This window comes from Fringilla coelebs, assembly GCF_963513975.1.
Source record: "Fringilla coelebs genome assembly, chromosome: 35".
NCBI classification, from domain to species: domain Eukaryota; kingdom Metazoa; phylum Chordata; class Aves; order Passeriformes; family Fringillidae; genus Fringilla; species Fringilla coelebs.
The window spans coordinates 713,136-733,785 of NC_140061.1; the positions used below are offsets into that span (position 1 = coordinate 713,136).

Sequence of the window (20,650 nt, forward strand, 5' to 3'; positions counted from 1 at the left end):
CTTCAAAGTTGGGGTTTGGTCATCAAGGTCAAGGAGAACCTTCCAAAGTTGGGGTTTGGTCATTAAAGTCAACAAGAACCTTCCAAAATTGGATTTTTGGGTCATTAAAATGGTGGAGAACTCTTCAAAGTTGGGGTTTGGTCATCGAGGTCATGGAGAACCTTCCAAAGTTGGGTTTTGGTCGTTGAAGTCAAGGAGAACCCTCCAAAGTTGGGTTTGGTCGTAAAAACCATGGAGAACTCTTAAAAGTTGGGGAGAACCTTCCAAAGTTGGGTTTGGTCATGGGAACCATGGAGAACCTTCCAAAGTTGGACTGTGGGGTGGTGGAACCCCTAAAAGTTGGGGTTTGGTCATTAAAATCATGGAGAACCTTCCAAAGTTGGGGTTTGGTCATCAAGGTCAAGGAGAACCTTCCAAAGTTCGGTTTGGTTGTTAAAACCATGGAGAACCCTCCAAAGTTGGGGTTTGGTTGTTAAAACCATGGAGAACCTTCCAAAGTTGGACTTTTGGGTCGTGGAGCCCCTAAAAATTGGGGTTTGGTCATTAAAATCATGGAGAACTCTTAAAAGTTGGGGAGAATTGTCAAAAGTTGGGTTTTGGTCATTAAAACCAAGGAGAACCTTCCAAAGTTGGACTTTTGGGTCATTAAAATGATGGAGAACTCTTCAAAGTTGGGGTGTGGTCATCAATGTCAAGGAGAACCCTCCAAAGTTGGGGTTTGGTCATTAAAGTCATCAAGAACCTTCCAAAATTGGGTTTTTGGGTCATTAAAATGGTGGAGAACTCTTCAAAGTTGGGGTTTGGTTATCGAGGTCAAGGAGAACCTTCCAAAGTTGGGTTTGGTCATGGGAACCAAGGAGAACCTTCCAAAGTTGGGTTTGGTCATGGGAATCATGGAGAAGCTTCCAAAGTTGGGGTTTGGTCGTTGAAGTCAAGGAGAACCCTCCAAAGTTGGGTTTGGTCGTAAAAACCATGGAGAACTCTTAAAAGTTGGGGAGAACCTTCCAAAGTTGGGTTTGGTCATGGGAACCATGGAGAACCCTCCAAAGTTGGACTTTTGGGTCATTAAAATTGTGGAGAACTCTTCAAAGTTGGGTTTGGTCATCAAGGTCAAGGAGAACCTGCCAAAGTTGGACTGTGGGGTGGTGGAACCCCTAAAAGTTGGGGTGTGGTCATTAAAATCATGGAGAACCTTCCAAAGTTGGGGTTTGGTCATCGAGGTCAAGGAGAACCTTCCAAAGTTGGGTTTGGGTCATCAAGGTCATGGAGAACCCTCCAAATTTGGACTTTTGGGTCATTAAAATTATGGAGAACTCTTCAAAGTTGGGGAGATTCTTCCAAAGTTGGGTTTGGTCATCAAGGTCATCGAGACCCTTCCAGAGTTGGGGAAAACCCTCAAAAGTTGAGTTTGGTCATTAAAGTCATGGAGAACCTTCCAAAATTGGATTTTTTGGGTCATTAAAATGGTGGAGAACTCTTCAAAGTTGGGTTTGGTCATCGAGGTCAAGGAGAACCTTCCAAAGTTGGGGAAAACCCTAAAAAGTTGGGTTTGGTCATTAAAGTCATGGAGAACCTTCCAAAGTTGGGTTTGGTCATCGAGGTCATGGAGAACCTTCCAAAGTTGGGTTTGGTCATCGAGGTCATGGAGAACCTTCCAGAGTTGGGTTTGGTCGTTAAAAAATCAGGGAGAACCTTCCAGAATGACCATTGGTCATCCTGGGGTCAAGGCCACACCCCCCAGTGCCCATTGGTCATGGTGGGGTCAAGGCCACGTCCCCAGAGTGGACATTGGTCATTGTGGTTCTAGGCCACGCCCCCAGAGTGCCCATTGGTCATTGGGGGTCAAGGCCACGCCCCCAGTGTGTCCATTGGTCATCGTGGGTCAAGGCCACGCCCCCAGAGTGCCCATTGGTCATCTTGGGTCAAGGCCACGCCCCCAGAGTGACCATTGGTCATCGTAGGTCAAGGCCACGCCTGCAGAGTGACCATTGGTCATGGTGGGTCAAGGCCACACCCCCAGAGTGGACATTGGTCATTGTGGGTCAAGGCCACGCCCCCAGAGTGACCATTGGTCATGGTGGGGTCAAGGCCACGCCCCCAGAGTGACCATTGGTCATCCTGGGTCAAGGCCACGCCCCCAGAGTGACCATTGGTCATTGTGAGTCAAGGCCACGCCCCCAGAGTGACCATTGGTCATCGTGGGTCAAGGCCACGCCCCCAGAGTGACCATTGGTCATGGTGGGGTCAAGGCCACGCCCCCAGAGTGACCATTGGTCATTGTGGGTCAAGGCCACGCCCCCAGAGTGCCCATTGGTCATCGTGGGTCAAGGCCACGCCCCCAGAGTGCCCATTGGTCATCGGGGGTGTCAAGGAGAGCCCAGAGTGGACGATGCAGAGGGGGCGGGGCTTTATTGGGGTGGGGCTTGATTGGGGGCGGGGCTTGATGGGGGGAGGGGTGAGGGGGAGGAGGGGAGGGAGGAAGGCTCCGGGTGGGGGTGGGGCAGGACCAGGGCCCAATTTGGGCCTTTTTGGACCCAAAATTCTTCATCATCTTCATCTTCATCATCCTCATCATCGTCATCCTCATCATCATCTTCATCTTCATCATCTTCATCCTCATCACCGTCCAAGTGTCCAATTTGGGCCTTTTTTGACCCAAAATTCCTCCTCATCTTCATCATCATCATCTTCATCCTCATCACCGTCCAAATGTCCAATTTGGGCTTTTTTGACCCAAAATTCTTCATCCTCATCATCATCATCTTCATCATCATCATCATCATCACCGTCCAAGTGTCCAATTTAGGCCTTTTTTACCCAAAATTCTTCATCATCATAATCATCATCTTCATCATCATGGAGGACCAGAAGCCCAATTTGGGCCTTTTTTGACCCAGAATTCCTCATCTTCATCATCATCATCATCTTCATCTTCATCATCATGGAGGACCAGAAGTCCAATTTGGGCCTTTTTTGGACCCAAAACTCTTCATCATCTTCATCTTCATCATCATCATCATCATCTTCATCTTCATCATGGAGGACCAAGTGTCCAATTTGGGCCTTTTTTGACCCAAAATTCCTCCTCATCTTCATCATCCTCATCATCATCTTCATCATCTTCATCATCATCACTGTCCAAGTGTCCAATTTGGGCCTTTTTGGACCCAAAATTCTTCATCATCTTCATCATCATCATCATCATCTTCGTCTTCATCATCATGGAGGACCAGAAGTCCAATTTGGGCCTTTTTGACCCAAAATTCTTCATCTTCATCATCATCATCATGGAGGACCAAGTGTCCAATTTGGGCCTTTTTTGGACCCAAAATTCCTCCTCATCTTCATCATCTTCCTCCCCTCCACTCTCCTCCTCCTCCTCCTCAGCCCCTCCCTTTAATCTTCATCCCCTCCTCCACCTTCATCATCCCCGGGGCCTTCATCGCCTCCACCTTCATCATCCTCGGGGCCTTCATCACCTCCATCATCCTTGGGGCCTTCATCGCCATTTTTGGGTTCTCCTTCATCATCCCCAGGGCCTTCATCACCTCCACCTTCATCATCCTCAGGGCCTTCATCACCTCCACCTTCCTCATCCTCGGGGCCTTCATCGTCATTTTTGGGTTCTCCCTCCTCCTCCTCCTCCTCATCCCCTCCCTTTAATCTTCATCCCCTCCTCCACCTTCATCATCATCCCCGGGGCCTTCATCACCTCCATCATCATCCCCAGGGCCTTCATCGCCTCCACCTTCATCATCCTCAGGGCCTTCATCACCTCCATCATCCTCATCGGGGCCTTCATCCCCTCCACCTTCATCATCCCCAGGGCCTTCATCACCACCTTCATCTTCATCATCATCAGGGCCTTCATCACCTCCATCATCATCCTCGGGGCCTTCATCGCCATTTTTGGGTTCTCCTTCATCACCTCCATCATCATCCTCGGGGCCTTCATCGCCATTTTTGGGTTCTCCTTCATCTTCATCAGGGCCTTCATCACCTCAACCTTCATCATCATCGGGGCCTTCATCTTCATCATCCTCGGGGCCTTCATCGCCATTTTTGGGTTCTCCCTCTTCCTCCTCCTCAGCCCCTCCCTTTAATCTTCATCCCCTCCACCTTCATCATCATCCCCGGGGCCTTCATCACCACCATCATCATCATCAGGGCCTTCATCCCCTCCACCTTCATCATCCCCGGGGCCTTCATCACCTCCATCATCCTCATCGGGGCCTTCATCCCCTCCACCTTCATCATCCCCGGGGCCTTCATCACCACCTTCATCTTCATCAGGGCCTTCATCACCTCCATCATCATCATCCTCAGGGCCTTCATCACCTCCATCATCATCATCCTCGGGGCCTTCATCACCATTTTTGGGTTCTCCTTCATCATCCTCAGGGCCTTCATCACCTCCATCATCCTCCTCGGGGTTTTCTTCCTCATTTTTGGGTTCACCTTCATCATCCTCGGGGCCTTCCTCCCGCGGTCCGGCCCCCTCCTCCTCCTCCTCGGGGCCTTCCTCCCCCTGTCCAGCCCCCTCCTCCTCCTCCCCGGGCAGTGTCCGGCCGCACTCCGGCCGGCAGCACGGACAGTCCGAGCGGTGCGCGGGGGCGGCGTCGCGCTGGGGGTCGTAAAAATCTGGGGGGAAAAACGGGAAAAGTGACCATGAGTGACCAGTGAGTGACCAGTGAGTGACCACTGACCAGTGAGTGACCAAGGAGTGACCAATGAGTGACCACTGACCCCTGAGTGACCAGTGAGTGACCAGTGAGTGACCAGTGACCACTGAGTGACCCTGAGTGACCACTGAGTGACCCTGAGTGACCACTGAGTGACCACTGACCAATGAGTGACCAGTGAGTGACCAATGAGTGACCACTGACCCTTGAGTGACCACTGAGTGACCCCTGAGTGACCACTGAGTGACCCCTGAGTGACCACTGACCACTGGCCCCATGGTCAGACATCAGAGCAGTCACTCATCAAAGGGGGGTCGTAAAAATCTGGGGAAAATGGGAAAAGTGACCCTAAGTGACCACTGAGTGACCACTGAGTGACCAATGAGTGACCAATGAGTGACCACTGAGTGACCACTGAGTGACCAATGAGTGACCACTGACCACTGAGTGACCCTGAGTGACCCTGAGTGGCCACTGACCACTGAGTGACCAGTGAGTGACCCCTGAGTGACCAATGAGTGACCCTGAGTGACCACTGAGTGACCGCTGAGTGACCAATGAGTGACCAATGAGTGACCACTGGGATGGCCACTGGAGTGACCACTGGAGTAACCACCGGAGTGACCACTGGAGTGACCACAGGAGTGACCACCGGAGTGACCACAGGAGTGACCACTGGAGTGACCACAGAGTGACCACCGGAGTGACCACTGGAATGACCACTGGGATGGCCACTGGAGTGACCACTGGAGTGACCACTGGAGTGACCACCGGAGTGACCACTGGAATGACCACTGGGATGGCCACTGGAGTGACCACTGGAGTGACCACTGGAAGGACCACTGGGATGACCACTGGAGTGACCACTGGGATGACCACCCGAGTGACCACTGGAGTGTCCACTGGAGTGACCACTGGGATGGCCACTGGAGTGACCACTGGAGTGACCACTGGAGTGACCACTGGAGTGACCACTGCCCCATCAGCCAGACAGCGGAGTGGTCACAATCCAAAAAATTAGGAAAAACGGGAAACAAATCCCCAAAAAACCCAAAAATGACCCCTGGAGTGACCACTGGAGTGACCACAGAGTGACCACCGGAGTGACCACTGGAGTGACCACTGGGTACTGACCCTATGGCCGGACATCAGAGCGGTCACTCAGCAAAGTTTGGAGTGATAAAAATTGGCAAAACCAGGAAAATCTCCCAAACTGACCACCGGAGTGACCACAGAGTGACCACTGGAGTAATCACTGGGATGACCACCGGAGTGACCACTGGAGTGACCACTGGAGTGACCACCGGAGTGACCACTGGGATGACCACTGCCCCCTTGGCCGGACAGTGGAGTGGTCATAATCCAAAAAATTTCGGAAAAACGGGAAACAAATCCCCCCAAAAACCCAAAAATGACCACAGAGTGACCACAGAGTGACCACTGAGTGCCCACTGCCCCCTGGGCCGGCCAGCGCAGCGGTCACTCACCGAAGGGCCCCGGCCGGGGCGGCCCCTCCAGCCCCTCCAGGACGGTCAGCAGCACCCGGCACGTCCGGTCGCCTTTGGCCGCGGCCAGAGCGCGGAGCCGCCGCGCCCAGCCCCCGCTGTCCGGCGGTCCGAGCGCGGCCAGCTCGGGCTCGGACACGGCTCCGGCCGCCCGCAGGCCGGACAGCAGCGCCCGGCCCGACACCCGGTCCAGGCGGCGATCCAGGCTCCGGCCGCCCGCTCGGACGGCGTCCAGCGCGGCCATGGGGACGGAGAGGGACGCTGGAGGGGACACGGAGTGGACACTGAGTGGACAGTGAGTGGACACAGAGTGGACATAGGGAGTGGGGAGTGGACTGGACACTGGAGTGGACAGTGGGAGTGGACATGGAGTGGACATGGAGTGGACAGTGAGTGGACACAGAGTGGACATGGAGTGGACAGTGAGAGTGGACATGGAGTGGACATGGAGTGGACAGTGAGAGTGGACATGGAGTGGACATGGAGTGGACACTGGAGTGGACATGGAGTGGACACAGAGTGGACATGGAGTGGACATGGAGTGGACACAGAGTGGACATGGAGTGGACATGGAGTGGACATGGAGTGGACACAGAGTGGACACTGGAATGGACACAGAGTGGACACAGAGTGGACACTGGAATGGACACAGAGTGGACACAGAGTGGACAATGGAGAGGGGAGTGTACTGGACACTGGAGTGGACACAGAGTGGACACTGGAATGGACACAGAGTAGACATGGAGTGGACACAGAGTGGACATGGAGTGGACAATGGGAGTGAGTAGTGGACAATGGGAGTGGACACAGAGTGGACACGGAGTGGACACTGGGAGTGGACATGGAGTGGACATGGAGTGGACAATAGCAGTGGACACTGGGAGTGGACATGGAGTGGACACTGGGAGTGGACACTGGACACAGAGTGGACAGTGGGACACTGGGAGTGGACACAGAGTGGACACTGGACACTGGGAGTGGACACAGAGTGGACAGAGGGAGTGGGGAGGGGGCATGGAGGGGACAGACAGTGGGAGTGGACACTGGAAATGGGGAATGGGAGGGGGAGTGGACACTGGAGTGGACACTGGAGTGGGGAGTGGACAGTGGACACTGGACAGTGGGGTGGACACGAGTGGACAGTGGGAGTGGGGAGTGGACATTGGAGTGGACAGTAGGAGTGGACATGGAGTGGACAGTGGAGTGGACAATGGAGAGGGGAGTGTACTGGACACTGGAGTGGACACAGAGTGGACATGGAGTGGACACTGGGAGTGGACATGGAGTGGACAATGGGAGTGGACATGGAGTGGACAATGGGAGTGAGGAGTGGACAATGGGAGTGGACATGGAGTGGACATGGAGTGGACAATGGAGTGGACACTGGGAGTGGACAATGGAGTGGACAATGGAGTGGACAATGGAGTGGACACTGGGAGTGGATAATGGGAGTGGACAATGGGAGTGGACATGGAGTGGACACTGGAGTGGACATGGAATGGACAATGAGAGTGGACAATGGGAGTGGACACTGGAGTGGACATGGAGTGGACAATGGGAGTGGACATGGAGTGGACATGGAGTGGACAATGGGAGTGGACATGGAGTGGACATGGAGTGGACATGGAGTGGACACGGAGTGGACAATGAGAGTGGACAATGGGAGTGGACATGGAGTGGACAATGGGAGTGGACATGGAGTGGACACGGAGTGGACAATGGGAGTGGACATGGAGTGGACATGGAGTGGACAATGGGAGTGGACATGGAGTGGACATGGAGTGGACAATGGGAGTGGACATGGAGTGGACATGGAGTGGACAATGGGAGTGGACATGGAGTGGACATGGAGTGGACACTGGGAGTGGACATGGAATGGACACAGAGCGGATATGGAGTGGACAGAGTGGACACTGGGAGTGGACATGGAGTGGACATGGAGTGGACATGGAGTGGACATGGAGTGGACAGTGAGTGGACACTGGGAGTGGACATGGAGTGGACACGGAGTGGACATGGAGTGGACACTGGGAATGGACAGTGGGAGTGGGGAGTGGACAGTGGACACTGGGAGTGGACACTGGACACTGGGAGTGGACAGAGAGTGGACAGAGGGAGTGGGGAGGGGGCATGGAGTGGACAGACAGTGGGAGTGGACACTGGAAATGGGGAATGGGAGGGGGAGTGGACACTGGAGTGGACACTGGGAGTGTACAGGGGAGTGGACACTGGACACGATGGGATCCCTGTAGAACCCCTCCCCCACCCTCCAAAGGGTCCCACCCCCTATAGACCCCCCCCATCCCCTATGGAATCCCCTCCCCCACCCTCCATACGGTCCCACCCCCTATAGACCCCCCCCATCCCCTATAGAAACCCCTCCCCCACCCTCCATACGGTCCCATCCCATCCTCCCCCCAACCCCTATGGAATCCCCTCCCCCACCCTCTATAGGTTCCTCTCCCCTATGGAATCCCCTCCCCCACCCTCTATAGGTTCCTCTCCCCTCCCCCACCCTCTAGAGGTTCCTCTCCCCTATAGAATCCCCTCCCCCACCCTCTATAGGCTCCCCTCCCCTATAGAATCCCCTCCCCCACCCTCTATAGGTTCCTCTCCCCTATAGAATCCCCACCCCCACCCTCTATAGGTTTCCCTCCCCTATAGAATCCCCTCCCCCACCCTCTATGGGTTCCTCTCCCCTATAGAATCCCCTCCCCCACCCTCCAGAGGTTCCTCTCCCCTATAGAATCCCCTCCCCCACCCTCTATAGGTTTCCCTCCCCTATAGAATCCCCTCCCCCACCCTCTATAAGTTCCTCTCCCCTCCCCCACCCTCTATAGGTTCCCCTCCCCTATAGAATCCCCTCCCCCACCCTCTATAGGTTCCTCTCCCCTATAGAATCCCCTCCCCCACCCCCTATAGGTTCCTCTCCCCTATAGAACCCCTCCCCGTACCTGCTCGGTGCCCCTTACAGCCCCTATAGGGCCCTGTCCTTTCTATAGGGCCCTGTCCTTTCTATAGGGCCCTGTCTCTTCTATAGGGCCCTGTCCCCTATAGGCTCCTCCGCTATTTATAGCCCCGCCCCTCGCCCCGCCCACCGCTCTGCCCTCCCGCCCCCTTTTCCCGCCAGGACCGTACCACCTCCAGGGGGAGCTCTTCCCCCTCCCCCTCCCGCACAGGGGTGGGTGGGACGCGCCGGCCGAGGCTATAAAAGGGCGGGCGGGCGCGCGCGGCGCGCAGTGCGGGCGCCACGTGGAGCGGACGCGGAAGGCGCGGCACCGCCATGGCCTCCAACGGTACCGGCGGCGTGGGGACCCCGCAGCTCCCCCTTTACCCCGGGAAGGGACCCCCGAGCACCGGGGAGGGACCCCCAGACCCCTCCTTGCCCCGGGGACCCCGGGGGCGGGCGGGGGCTGCAGCGCCCAGCGCGGTCCGGGGACCGCCGTGGGGGGGGGAAACCTTGAGGGGGTTCCGGCGGCCGCCGCGCTTAACACGGCGTTGGTTGTGTTCCGTTTAATTAATGCTCTTTGTAATGGTCATTTCGTCATTAATTGGTGTAGTCAAGGCGTTGTTTCATTGTGGGTTTTTCACCGTCAGCGCTGCTCCGGGGCTGCGTGTGATTTGCACTGTGTGGGGTTTGATGCCGCCCCGTTTCCGCCACGCCTCATTTCTCTTTTTTTTTTTTATTTCTAATTTATTTTCCCTTTTCCTTTTACTATTTCACCAATTTAACAACATTACTTCAAGACGAAACCGCAAATTTCGGGCGTTTTTCTGGGTTATTTTTACTGCTAAAACCATCGCGGATGGGGCGGGGGCCGAACAAAGCGCCGCGCCCGGATGCTGCGCGCCTGCAGCGGAGAACACAATTAACCCCGAAACCCTCAATTTTAACACAAATACTTGAATTTTCGGTGAAATTCCCGGGAATCTATTTCGATTCTGGGGTAATTTCGGGGTGTTTTAAGGGGTCTGGGACCCGCTTTTTCCCCCGCCCGCCATTTTGTGGTTTTGCCTCTGCGCCACCGCCGCCATTTTGTGCGCGCGGCGCGTGCGCGGCGCCGCTGCCGCAGTGACACATCCGGGTCCTTCCGTTAAATCAAATTTAATCAATTTCAATCAAATCAAATCAAATTGAATCGAATTAAACAAGTACATCGGAAATTAAACCTTAAAACTTGGGTTTCAACGTTAAAAATCCTTCCCGCTGTTTTTGTCACCCTGCGAGGCGGGAATTTGCCGCCGTGTCGTGAGGGGGAGGGTTCAGTTCCGCACTCTTCAGGGCGGATTTCTGAGGGAAAATTAAACGTATTTTAATGAAATATAATTTTTTAAAATCAAATTTGTCGTTTATTGTGCTGTTTATGTCATTTTTTCGGGGAAATGTGATGGTAAATGCAGGTTTTTCAGACTCTCAAAATATTGCCCCCCGGGCACGCCTTTTGTTAGGCAAAGCCTGAGGGGATTTTAAAATTTCCCTTCCATTTTAACGACTAAATTTTTAAATTTTAATGAATCCATTTTAATTTTATGTATGAATTGTTTCATTTCATGATCTTGAGAGGTTTTAGAAACTTTTTGCCGTTAGAACCATGTGCTTTCACACCCCCTTTTGTTGTGCGGCGCCTAAAGGGAATTTTAACTTTTTCTTGGAATTTTTCTGTCTAAAAAATTAAATTTATTTTAATTTTTATGTTTTAGGGCACGTAAATCATTAAATTCGAGCTCTGAGTGTTTTTAGAGGGGGATATTTGCTATAAAAACCGGAATTTCAGACCTTTTTTTGTTGTGCTCAGCCTGAGGGGCTTTAAGGCTTCACGTCCGTTTTCGTATCGAAATAATAAAATTAATCTTTAATTTCACTTTATTTACAATTAAAAAATCAAAATTTGCCGTGATTTGAGGTGATAAAATCTTAAATTTTCTATTTGGGCGGGAAATTTCGCTCTCCAGCAGCGATTTGGTGCTTCTGGGTGGGTGAAACACCCAATTTTTTCTTTATTTTATGTCAAAATTTTTCTATTTCTGCCCTAAAATCAAAAATTACTCTCAATAGTCCAATTAAATCGATAAAATATATTTATTTTTAAGTGCTTTTTAAATTTATTTCGTTAGTTAGATACTTCCCGTTAATAAGTAACACCCTTAATTAATTTATTTTTGTATTTAAAGGTGTTTTTAGGCTCGGCAAGCGTTAAAATTTGATTTATTTTAGGTTTTTTAATGATTTTTTTGTAATTGAAAATATTTTATTTTATTTATTGGCTCGTGTAAAAGGTTTTAGGTATTATTGGGGTGATTTTTTTTTTCCTCATTATTGGTTATTAAAGTGCTTTTAATTAGTTTTTAAATCATTTAATCAATAACCCGTAATTTTAATTAAATGGGTTTATTCCAAAATATTTCTGCCCTTATTCCCATAATTAAAAATTATTTTAATAACTTATAAATACCTAATAAAATCAGGAAAACAAAATGAAATTATTTTATTTTACTTTGAATAATTAACACAAATCTTTTAACCCTTTCCAGAATCAATAAATAAGGATAATTGATTTATTTAAAGTGATTTTTTGGATTAATTATCTCCAATTTTTTAATCCAGATTTGATAAATCGGGGCAAATATTTTTATTTTTATTGATTTATCATTAATTAACCCCATTTTTTTAACTCTTTCCTCTCCACATTTAATTAATATGGAAAAATTGATTTATTTAAATGATTCCTGATAAATTAACTCCAATTTTTTTATCTCTTTCTAGATTTAATAATTTATGCAAAATATTTTTATTTTTTAATAATTTTTCTTAAATTAACCCCACTTTTTAACCCTTTCCTCCCCAAACTTCAGAAATTAGGAAAACATTTCTTTATTTTAAACATTTTTTGCTTGATTAACCCCAAATTCTTTAACCCTTTCCTCCCCAGATGTCACAAATCAGGGAAAATAGATTTATTTTAATTATTTTCTGCTTGATTAACCTCAGTTTTTTAACCCTTTCCACCCCAGCTGTAATAAATCAGGGAAAAACTGATTAATTTTAATTATTTTCTGCTTGATTAACCTCCACTTTTTAACCCTTTCCTCCCCAGATGTCATAAATCAGGAAAAATAGATTTATTTTAATTCTTTTCTGCCTGATTAACCTCAACTTTTTAACCTTTTCCTCCCCAGATGTCATAAATCAGGGAAAATAGATTTATTTTAATTATTTTCTGCTTGATTCACCTCAATTTTTTAACCCTTTCCTCCCCCAGATGTCATAAAGAAAAAAAAAATTGGTTTATTTTAATTATTTTCTGCTTGATTAACCTCACCATTTTAACCCTTTCCTCCCCAGATGTAACAAATCAGGGAAAATAGATTTATTTTAATTATTTTCTGCTTGATTAACCTCACCATTTTAACCCTTTCCTCCCCAGATGTCATTAAAAATGGAAAATTGATTCATTTTAATTAATTTCTGCTTGATTAGCCTCCACTTTTTAACCCTTTCCACTCCAGATGTAATAAATCAGGGAAAACAGAGTTATTTTAATTATTTCCTGCTTGACTTATATTTTTAAACCCTTTCCACTCCAGATGTAATAAATCAGGGGAAATAGATTTATTTTAATTATTTTTTGCTTAAGCTCAACTTTTAACCCTTTCCTCCCCCAGATGTCATAAAGAAAAAAAAATTGATTCATTTAAATTATTTTCTGCTTGATTAACCTCAACTTTTTTAACCCTTTCTGCCCCAGATGATATAAATCAGGGAAAACAGAGTTGATTTAATTATTTTTTGCTTAATTAACCTCCACTTTTTAACCCTTTCCTCCCCAGATGTCACAAATCAGTAAAAACAGAGTTATTTTAATTATTTTTTTCTTAATTAACCTCCACTTTTTAACCCTTTCCTCCCCCAGATGTCATAAATCAGGAAAAATAGATTTATTTTAATTATTTTCTGCTTGATTGACCTCCACTTTTTAACCCTTTTCTCCCCAGATGTCATTAAAAATGGAAAATTGATTCATTTTAATTAATTTCTGCTTGATTAGCCTCCACTTTTTAACCCTTTCCTCCCCAGATGTAATAAATCAGTAAAGACAGAGTTATTTTAATTATTTTCTGCTTCATTAACCTTTAAGTTTAACCCTTTCCTCCCCAGATGTAATAAATCAGGGAAAATAGTTTTATTTTAATTAATTTCTGCCTGATTAACATTCACTTTTTAACCCTTTCCTCCCCAGATTACAGCCAGACGGCGACGCAAAGGTACGACACCCCTCCCCCTCCTTTTAACCCTTTCCTGCCCTTGGGAAAAAAAATCTCCATTCCCTGATGGAATTTTATCCTAAATTTGGATTTTTTTCTCCTCAGTTACGGCGCCTACCCCGCCCCCCCCAGCCAGAGCTACTCTCAGGGAGGGGGGCAGAGCTACTCCCAGCAGAGCTACGGCGGCTACGGCCAGAGCTCGGACACTGGGTATGGCCAGGGGGGGTACAGCTCCTCCTACGGCCAGAGCCAGAGCGGTGAGTCCGACAGAATTCCCAAAATTCCTGAAATTCCCAAAAATCCCCATCCTTGTGTCCCTTCAGACCCAAAATCGGTGGTTTTGTACCCAGAATTGGCACCTTTGGACCCAAAATTGACCCAAACCTGCCCCAAAGTGAGCCCAGAACTGCCTGGGCAGAGGCAGAGCAGTGAATGAGGTCAAAAATTTCCCAAAAAATCCTAAAGTTCCCTCAGAAATTCCTGATATTCCCAAAAATCCCCATCATTGTGTCCCTTCAGACCCAAAATCGGCTCATTTGGACCCAAAACTGACCCAGAACTGACCCCAAAACTTCCTGGGCAGAGCCAGAGCAGTGAATGAACTCAAACATCCCCCAAAATTCCCCCAAAAACTCCTGATATTCCCAAAAATCCCCATCCTTGTGTCCCTTCAGACTCAAAATCAGCACTTTGGGACCCAAAATGGACCCAAACCTGCTCCAAACTGAGCCCAGAACTGCCTGGGCAGAGGCAGAGCAGTGAATGAGGTCAAAAATCTGCCAAATTCCCAAAAAAGTCCTGAAATTCCTCCAAAAAATCCCGAAATTCCCAAAAAATTCCTATCATTGTGTTCATTCATACCCAAAATTTGCACTTTATGACCCAAAACTGACCCAGAGCTGCCCCAAAGTGAGCCCAGAAGTGCCTGGGCAGAACCAGAGCAGTGAATGAGGTCAAAATTCCCCAAAAATTCCTGAAATTCCCCAAAAATCCCCATCCTTGTGTCACTTCAGACCCAAAATCGGTGGTTTTGTACCCGGAATTGGCACCTTTGGACCCAAAATTGACCCAAACCAGCTCCAAACTGAGCCCAGAACGGCCTGGGCAGAGCCAGAGCAGTGAGTGAGGTCAAAAATTACCCAAAAAATCCTGAAATTCCCTCAAAAATTCCTGAAATTCCCAAAAATCCCCATCCTTGTGTCCCTAAAGACCCAAAATCGGCACTTTCGGACCCAAAACTGACCCAGAATTGAGCCCAGAAATGCCTGGGCAGAGCCAGAGCAGTGAATGAGGTCAAAAATACCCCAAAATTCCCCCAAAAATTCCTGAAATTCCCAAAAATCCCCATCCTTGTGTCCCTTCAGACCCAAAATCGGCACTTCAGGACCCAAACCTGAGCCCAGCAGTGCCCCAAGGGCAGAGCTGGGACACTGGGTATGGCCAGGGGGGGTACAGCTCCTCCTACGGTCAGAGCCAGAGCGGTGAGTGCGACAGAATTCCCAAAAATTCCTGAAATTCCCAAAAATCCCCAGCCTTGTGTCACATCAGACCCAAAATCGGTGGTTTTGTACCCGGAATCGGCACCTTTGGACCCAAAATCGGCACCTTTGGACCCAAAATTGATCCAGACGTGTCCTAAACTGAGCCCAGAAGTGCCTGGGCAGAGGCAGAGCAGTGAATGAGGTCTAAAATTCCCCAAAAAATCCTGAAATTCCCTCAAAAATTCCTGAAATTCCCAAAAATCCTCATCCTTGTGTCCCTAAAGACCCAAAATCGGCACTTTGGGACCCAAAATGGACCCAAAACTGACCCAGAATTGAGCCCAGAACTGCCTGGGCAGAGCCAGAGCAGTGAATGAGGTAGAAAATTCCCCAAATACTCAAAAAATCCCCCAAAATTCCCCAAAAATTCCTGAAATTCCCAAAAAATTCCCATCATTGTGTTCATTCATACCCAAAATTGGCACTTTTTGTGCCCGGAATCAGCACCTTTGGACCCAAAATTGACCCAAAACTGACCCAAACTGAGCCCAGAACTGCCTGGGCAGAGCCAGAGCAGTGAGTGAGGTCAAAATTCCCCCAAAAATTCCTGAAATTCCCAAAAATCCCCATCCTTGTGTCCCTTCAGACCCAAAATTGGCACTTACGGATCCAAAACTGACCCAAACCTGCTCCAAACTGAGCCCAGAAGTGCCTGGGCAGAGCCAGAGCAGTGAATGAGGTAGAAAATTCCCCAAATACTCAAAAAATCCCCCAAAATTCCCCAAAAATTCCTGAAATTCCCAAAAAATTCCCATCATTGTGTTCATTCATACCCAAAATTGGCACTTTTTGTGCCCGGAATCAGCACCTTTGGACCCAAAATTGACCCAAAACTGACCCAAACTGAGCCCAGAACTGCCTGGGCAGAGCCAGAGCAGTGAATGAGGTCAAAATTCCCAAAAAATTTCTGAAATTCCCAAAAATCCCCAGCCTTGTGTCCCTAAAGACCCAAAATCGGTGGCTTTGTAGCTGAAATCGCCATTTTTAGACCCAAAATGGACTCAAAACTGACCCAAACTGAGCCTAGAACTGCCTGGGCAGAGCCAGAGCAGTGAATAAAGTCAAAAATTCCCAAAAATTCCCCAAACATTCCTGAAATTCCCAAAAATCCCCATCCTTGTGTCCCTTCAGACCCAAAATCGGCACTTTCGGACCCAAAACTGACCCAGAATTGAGCCCAGAACTGCCTGGGCAGAGCCAGAGGAGTGAATGAGGTAGAAAATTCCTCAAATACTCAAAAAATCCCCCAAAATTCCCCCAAAATTCCTGAAATTCCCAAAAATCCCCAGCCTTGTGTCCCTTCAGACCCAAAATCGGCACTTTGGGACCCAAAACTGACCCAAACCTGCTCCAGACTGAGCCCAGAACTGCCTGGGCAGAGCCAGAGCAGTGAATGAGGTCAAAAATCCCCCCCAAAATCCTGAAATTCTCTCAAAAATTTCTGAAATTCCCAAAAATCCTCATCCTTGTGTCACTTCAGACCCAAAATCGGTGGTTTTGTACCCGAAATCGGCACCTTTAGACCCAAAATGGACCCAAAACTGACCCAGACCTGCCCCAAACTGAGTCCAGAAGTGCCTGGGCAGAGCCAGAGCAGTGAATGAGGTCAAAAATCCCCCCAAATTCCCAAAAAAGTCCTGAAATTCCCAAAAAAATTCCAGAAATTCCCCAATATCCCCATCCTTGTGTCCCTTCAGACCCAAAATCGGCTCATTTGGACCCAAAACTGACCCAGACGTGCCCCAAAGTGAGCCCAGAACGGCCTGGGCAGAGCCAGAGCAGTGAATGAGGTCAAACATCCCCCAAAATTCCCAAAAAAATAATGAAATTCCCCCAAAATCCCCAAAATTCCCCAAAATCTGCGTCTTTGTATCTTATTGGACCCAAAATTGGCCCCTTTGGACCCAAAACGGACCCAGAAGTGCCTGGGCAGAGCCAGAGCAGTGAGTGAGACCAAAAAATCCCCCAAAATTCCCCCCAAAATTCCCCAAAAATTCCCAAAATCCCCAAATATCCCCAAAATTCCCAAAAATCCCCATCCTTGTTTCCCGCTTGACCCAAAATTGGCACCTTTGGACCCAAACCTGAGCCCAGAAGTGCCTGGGCAGAGCCAGAGCAGTGAGTGAGACTAAAAAAATCCCCAAAATTCCCCCCAAATTCCCCCAAAATTTCCAAAATACCCCAAAAATTCCCAAAATCCCCAAAAATCCCCAAAATTCCCAAAAATCTCCATCCTTGTTTCCCACTGGACCCAAAATTGGCACATTTGGACCCAAAACGAACCCAGAAGTGCCTGGGCAGAGCCAGAGCAGTGAGTGAGGTCAAAAAATCCCCCCAAATTCCCAAAATTTCCCCAAAAATTCCCAAAAATCCCCAAAATTCCCAAAAATCTCCATCCTTGTTTCCCACTGGACCCAAAATTGGCCCCTTTGGACCCAAAACAGACCCAGAAGTTCCTGGGCAGGGGCAGTTCAGTGAGTGAGACCAAAAAATTCCCCAAAATTCCCCAAAAATTCCCCAAATTTCCAAAAAAATTCTCCCAAAATTCCCCAAATTCCCAAAAATCTCCATCCTTGTTTCCCACTGGACCCAAAATTGGCACATTTGGACCCAAAACGAACCCAGAAGTGCCTGGGCAGGGGCAGTTCAGTGAGTGAGGTCAAAAAATCCCCCCAAATTCCCAAAATTTCCCCAAAAATTCCCAAAATTCCCCCAAAATCCCCAAAAATCCCCTTCCTTGTTTCCCACTGAACCCAAAATTGGCACTTTTGGACCCAAAATGGACCCAGAAGTGCCTGGGCAGAGCCAGAGCAGTGAGTGAGACCAAAAAATCCCCCAAAATTCCCCCAAAATTTCCAAAATTCCCCCAAAATTCCCCAAAATTTCCCCAAAATCTCCAAAATTCCCCAAAATATTCATCCTTGTTTCCCACTGGACCCAAAATTGGCTCCTTTGGACCCAAAACGAACCCAGAAGTGCCTGGGCAGAGCCAGAGCAGTGAGTGAGACCAAAAAATCCCCAAAATTTCCCCAAATTCCCCAAAAATTCCCCAAAATTTCCCAAAAAATCCCCCAAAATCCCCAAAATTCCCCAAAAATCCCCAAATTTCCCCCAAAATTCCCTAAAAATCCCCAAAATTCTCCAAAAATTCCCAAAAATTCCCCAAAATTCCAAAAATTCCCCAAAAATCCCCCAAAATTCCCAAAAAATCCCCCCAAAATCCCCAAAATACCCCAAAAATCCCAAAAATTCCACAAAAATTCCACAAAAATCCCAAAAATTCCCCAAAATTCCCCCCAAAATCCCCCAAATTCCCCAAAAATCCCCAAAATTCCCCAAAAAATCCCCCAAAATTCCCAAAATTTCCCCAAAAAATCCCCAAAATTCCTAAAAATCCCCATCCTTGTTTCCCACTGGACCCAAAATTGGCACTTTTGGACCCAAAATTTCCCAAAAAATTCCCCAAAAAATTCCCAAAATTCCCCCCAAATTTCCAAAATTTCCCAAAATTCCCCAAAAATCCCCAAAATCCCCAAAATTCCCCATCCTTGTATCCCACTGGACCCAAAATTGGCACTTTTAAACCCAAAATTGAGGCCAAACACCTCCAAAAATGACTCCAAATCTGCCTGGTTTTCCCTCATTTTCCCTTTCATTTTTAATTAAACATTAATTACCATTAATTAACCCTTAATTATTTCCCAATTTCTTTGCTTTTCCTCCCAAATTTCCCCATTCCCTGTGTTTTTTTCCCCATTTCTCCCATTTTCCTCTGTTTTTTTTCAATTTTCCCTCCAATTCCCTCTTTTTACCCACTAATTAATTTCTAATTACCATTAATTAATTCTTAATTACTTCTCAATTCCTCCATATTTCCCCTCTAATTTCTCACTTCCCTGTTGTTTTTCCCAACATCTCTTATTTTCCCCAATTTCAATTTAATTTTTCCCAATTCTAATTAAAACCCAACCTTTAATTAAAAACCCAACCTTTAATTACCATTAATTAATTAATAATTACCTCCCCCTCTCCCTGCTTTTTCCAATCCCACCTTGTTTTTCCCCCATTTTTCTCCTTTTTCCCTCAGTTTTTTTTCCTCTTTTCCCCCTAAGTTCCCTTTTTTTTCCCTTGTTCCCCCCCCTATTTCTTAATTAACCATTAATTAGCGCTAATTAACTGTTAATTGCCCTCCCAGGTTACTCAGCGCCGGCGGCTCCTCCCTCCTACGGCTCCGGCGGCTTCGGCTCCGGGCAGAGCTCCCAGGGCAGCTACGGCCAAACCTCCTCCTACCCCGGCTACTCCCAGCCCCCCGCGGCTGCCTCAGCCTCTGGAAGGTGATTAATTAATTAATTAACTCATTAATGACTAATTAATAGCGATTAGTCAGCTGAAATCCCCAGGCAGTGATGCCCAACCTGACCCCAGTCACTGCTGGGAGCCCCAAACCTCCTCCTACCCCGGCTACTCCCAGCCCCCCGCGGCTGCCTCGGCCTCTGGAAGGTGATTAATTAATTAATTAATTAATTAATGACTAATTAATAGCGATTGGTGAGCTGAAATCCCCGGGCAGTGACCCCAAACCCCGCCCCAGTCACTGCTGGGAGCCCCAAACCTCCTCCTACCCCGGCTACTCCCAGCCCCCTGCGGCTGCCTCGGCCTCTGGAAGGTGATTAATTAACTAATTAATTAATTAATGACTAATTAATATTGATTGGTGAGCTGAAATCCTCGAGCAGTGACCCCAAACCTGACCCCAGTCACTGCTGGGAACCCCAGAGCTGCTCCTGCCCTGGCTGCTCCCAGCCCCCTGCGGCTGCCTCGGCCTCTGGAAAGTGATTAATTAACTAATTACTAATTAATGGCTAATTAATAGCGATTAGTGAGCTGAAATCCTCGAGCAGTGACCCCAAACCTGACCCCAGTCACTGCTGGGAGCCCCAAACCTCCTCCTACCCCGGCTACTCCCAGCCCCCCGCGGCTGCCTCGGCCTCTGGAAGGTGATTAATTAACTAATTAACTAATTAATGGCTAATTAATAGCGATTGGTGAGCTGAAATCCTCGAGCAGTGACCCCAAACCTGACCCCAGTCACTGCTGGGAGCCCCAGAGCTGCTCCTGCCCCGGCTGCTCCCAGCCCCCCGCGGCTGCCTCGGCCTCTGGCAGGTGATTAATTAATTAATTAACTAATTAATGACTAATTAATAGCGATTGGGGTTTATTGTTAGCTGAAATCCCCCAGCAGTGACCCCAAACCCCGCCCCAGTCACTGCTGGGAACCCCAGAGCTGCTCCTGCCTGGGCTGCTCCCAGCCCCCTGCGGCTGCCTCAGCCTCTGGAAGGTGATTAATTAATTAATTAACTAATTAGTGATTAATTAGTAGCGATTGGTGAGCTGAAATCCTGAGCAGTGACCCCAAACCCCGCCCCAGTCACTGCTGGGAACCCAAACCTCCTCCTACCCCGGCTGCTCCCAGCCCCCCGCGGCTGCCTCGGCCTCTGGAAGGTGATTAATTAATTAATTAACTCATTAATGACTAATTAATAGCGATTGGGGTTTATTGTTAGCTGAAATCCCCGGGCAGTGACCCCAAACCCCGCCCCAGTCACTGCTGGGAGCTCCAGAGCTGCTCCTACCCCGGCTACTCCCAGCCCCCCGCGGC

General features: G+C 48.4%; 3 protein-coding genes across 13 annotated transcripts in view; 1 reads left to right on the plus strand and 2 right to left on the minus strand.

Moving 5' to 3' along the window:
• Nucleotides 1–3,372: 3,372 nt before the first annotated feature.
• LOC311164698 (uncharacterized protein) lies at nt 3,373–4,060 on the minus strand (the record flags this gene model as incomplete). Of its 4 annotated transcripts, XM_084224259.1 has the most annotated exons (3): nt 3,373–3,521; nt 3,555–3,587; nt 3,749–4,060. In XM_084224259.1, 3 exons carry the CDS (start codon nt 4,058–4,060, stop codon nt 3,384–3,386), a joined length of 483 nt encoding a protein of 160 aa, XP_084080385.1. In that variant the 3' UTR covers nt 3,373–3,383. The 4 variants fall into 4 exon arrangements, 3 of the variants coding, with proteins under 3 accessions (XP_084080385.1, XP_084080386.1, XP_084080384.1); XM_084224260.1 differs by lacking the exon at nt 3,555–3,587; XM_084224258.1 differs by having other exon boundaries at nt 3,373–3,587.
• Nucleotides 4,061–4,078: 18 nt separating this feature from the next.
• Nucleotides 4,079–9,250, minus strand: LOC311164697 (uncharacterized protein; the record flags this gene model as incomplete). 8 transcript variants are annotated; one of them, XM_084224257.1, is made up of 6 exons in its annotated part: nt 9,142–9,250; nt 6,170–6,448; nt 4,459–4,641; nt 4,339–4,386; nt 4,276–4,305; nt 4,100–4,242 (listed from the first exon to the last, which is right to left on the minus strand). In XM_084224257.1, exons 2-6 carry the CDS (start codon nt 6,429–6,431, stop codon nt 4,100–4,102), a joined length of 666 nt encoding a protein of 221 aa, XP_084080383.1. In that variant the 5' UTR covers nt 6,432–6,448; nt 9,142–9,250. The 8 variants fall into 8 exon arrangements, with proteins under 8 accessions (XP_084080382.1, XP_084080380.1, XP_084080383.1 ...); XM_084224256.1 differs by having other exon boundaries at nt 4,079–4,179; nt 4,249–4,305; nt 4,372–4,641; XM_084224255.1 differs by having other exon boundaries at nt 4,100–4,305.
• Nucleotides 9,251–9,376: 126 nt separating this feature from the next.
• The window catches only part of FUS (FUS RNA binding protein), a 29,382-nt gene continuing 18,108 nt past the window's right edge, over nt 9,377–20,650 (plus strand). The window contains exons 1-5 of the mRNA XM_084224277.1: nt 9,377–9,483; nt 13,426–13,450; nt 13,556–13,707; nt 19,187–19,325; nt 20,420–20,493. Coding sequence (XP_084080403.1) covers nt 9,471–9,483; nt 13,426–13,450; nt 13,556–13,707; nt 19,187–19,325; nt 20,420–20,493 — 403 coding nt within the window. The 5' untranslated portion in view covers nt 9,377–9,470. The remainder of the gene's footprint in view (nt 9,484–13,425; nt 13,451–13,555; nt 13,708–19,186; nt 19,326–20,419; nt 20,494–20,650) is intronic.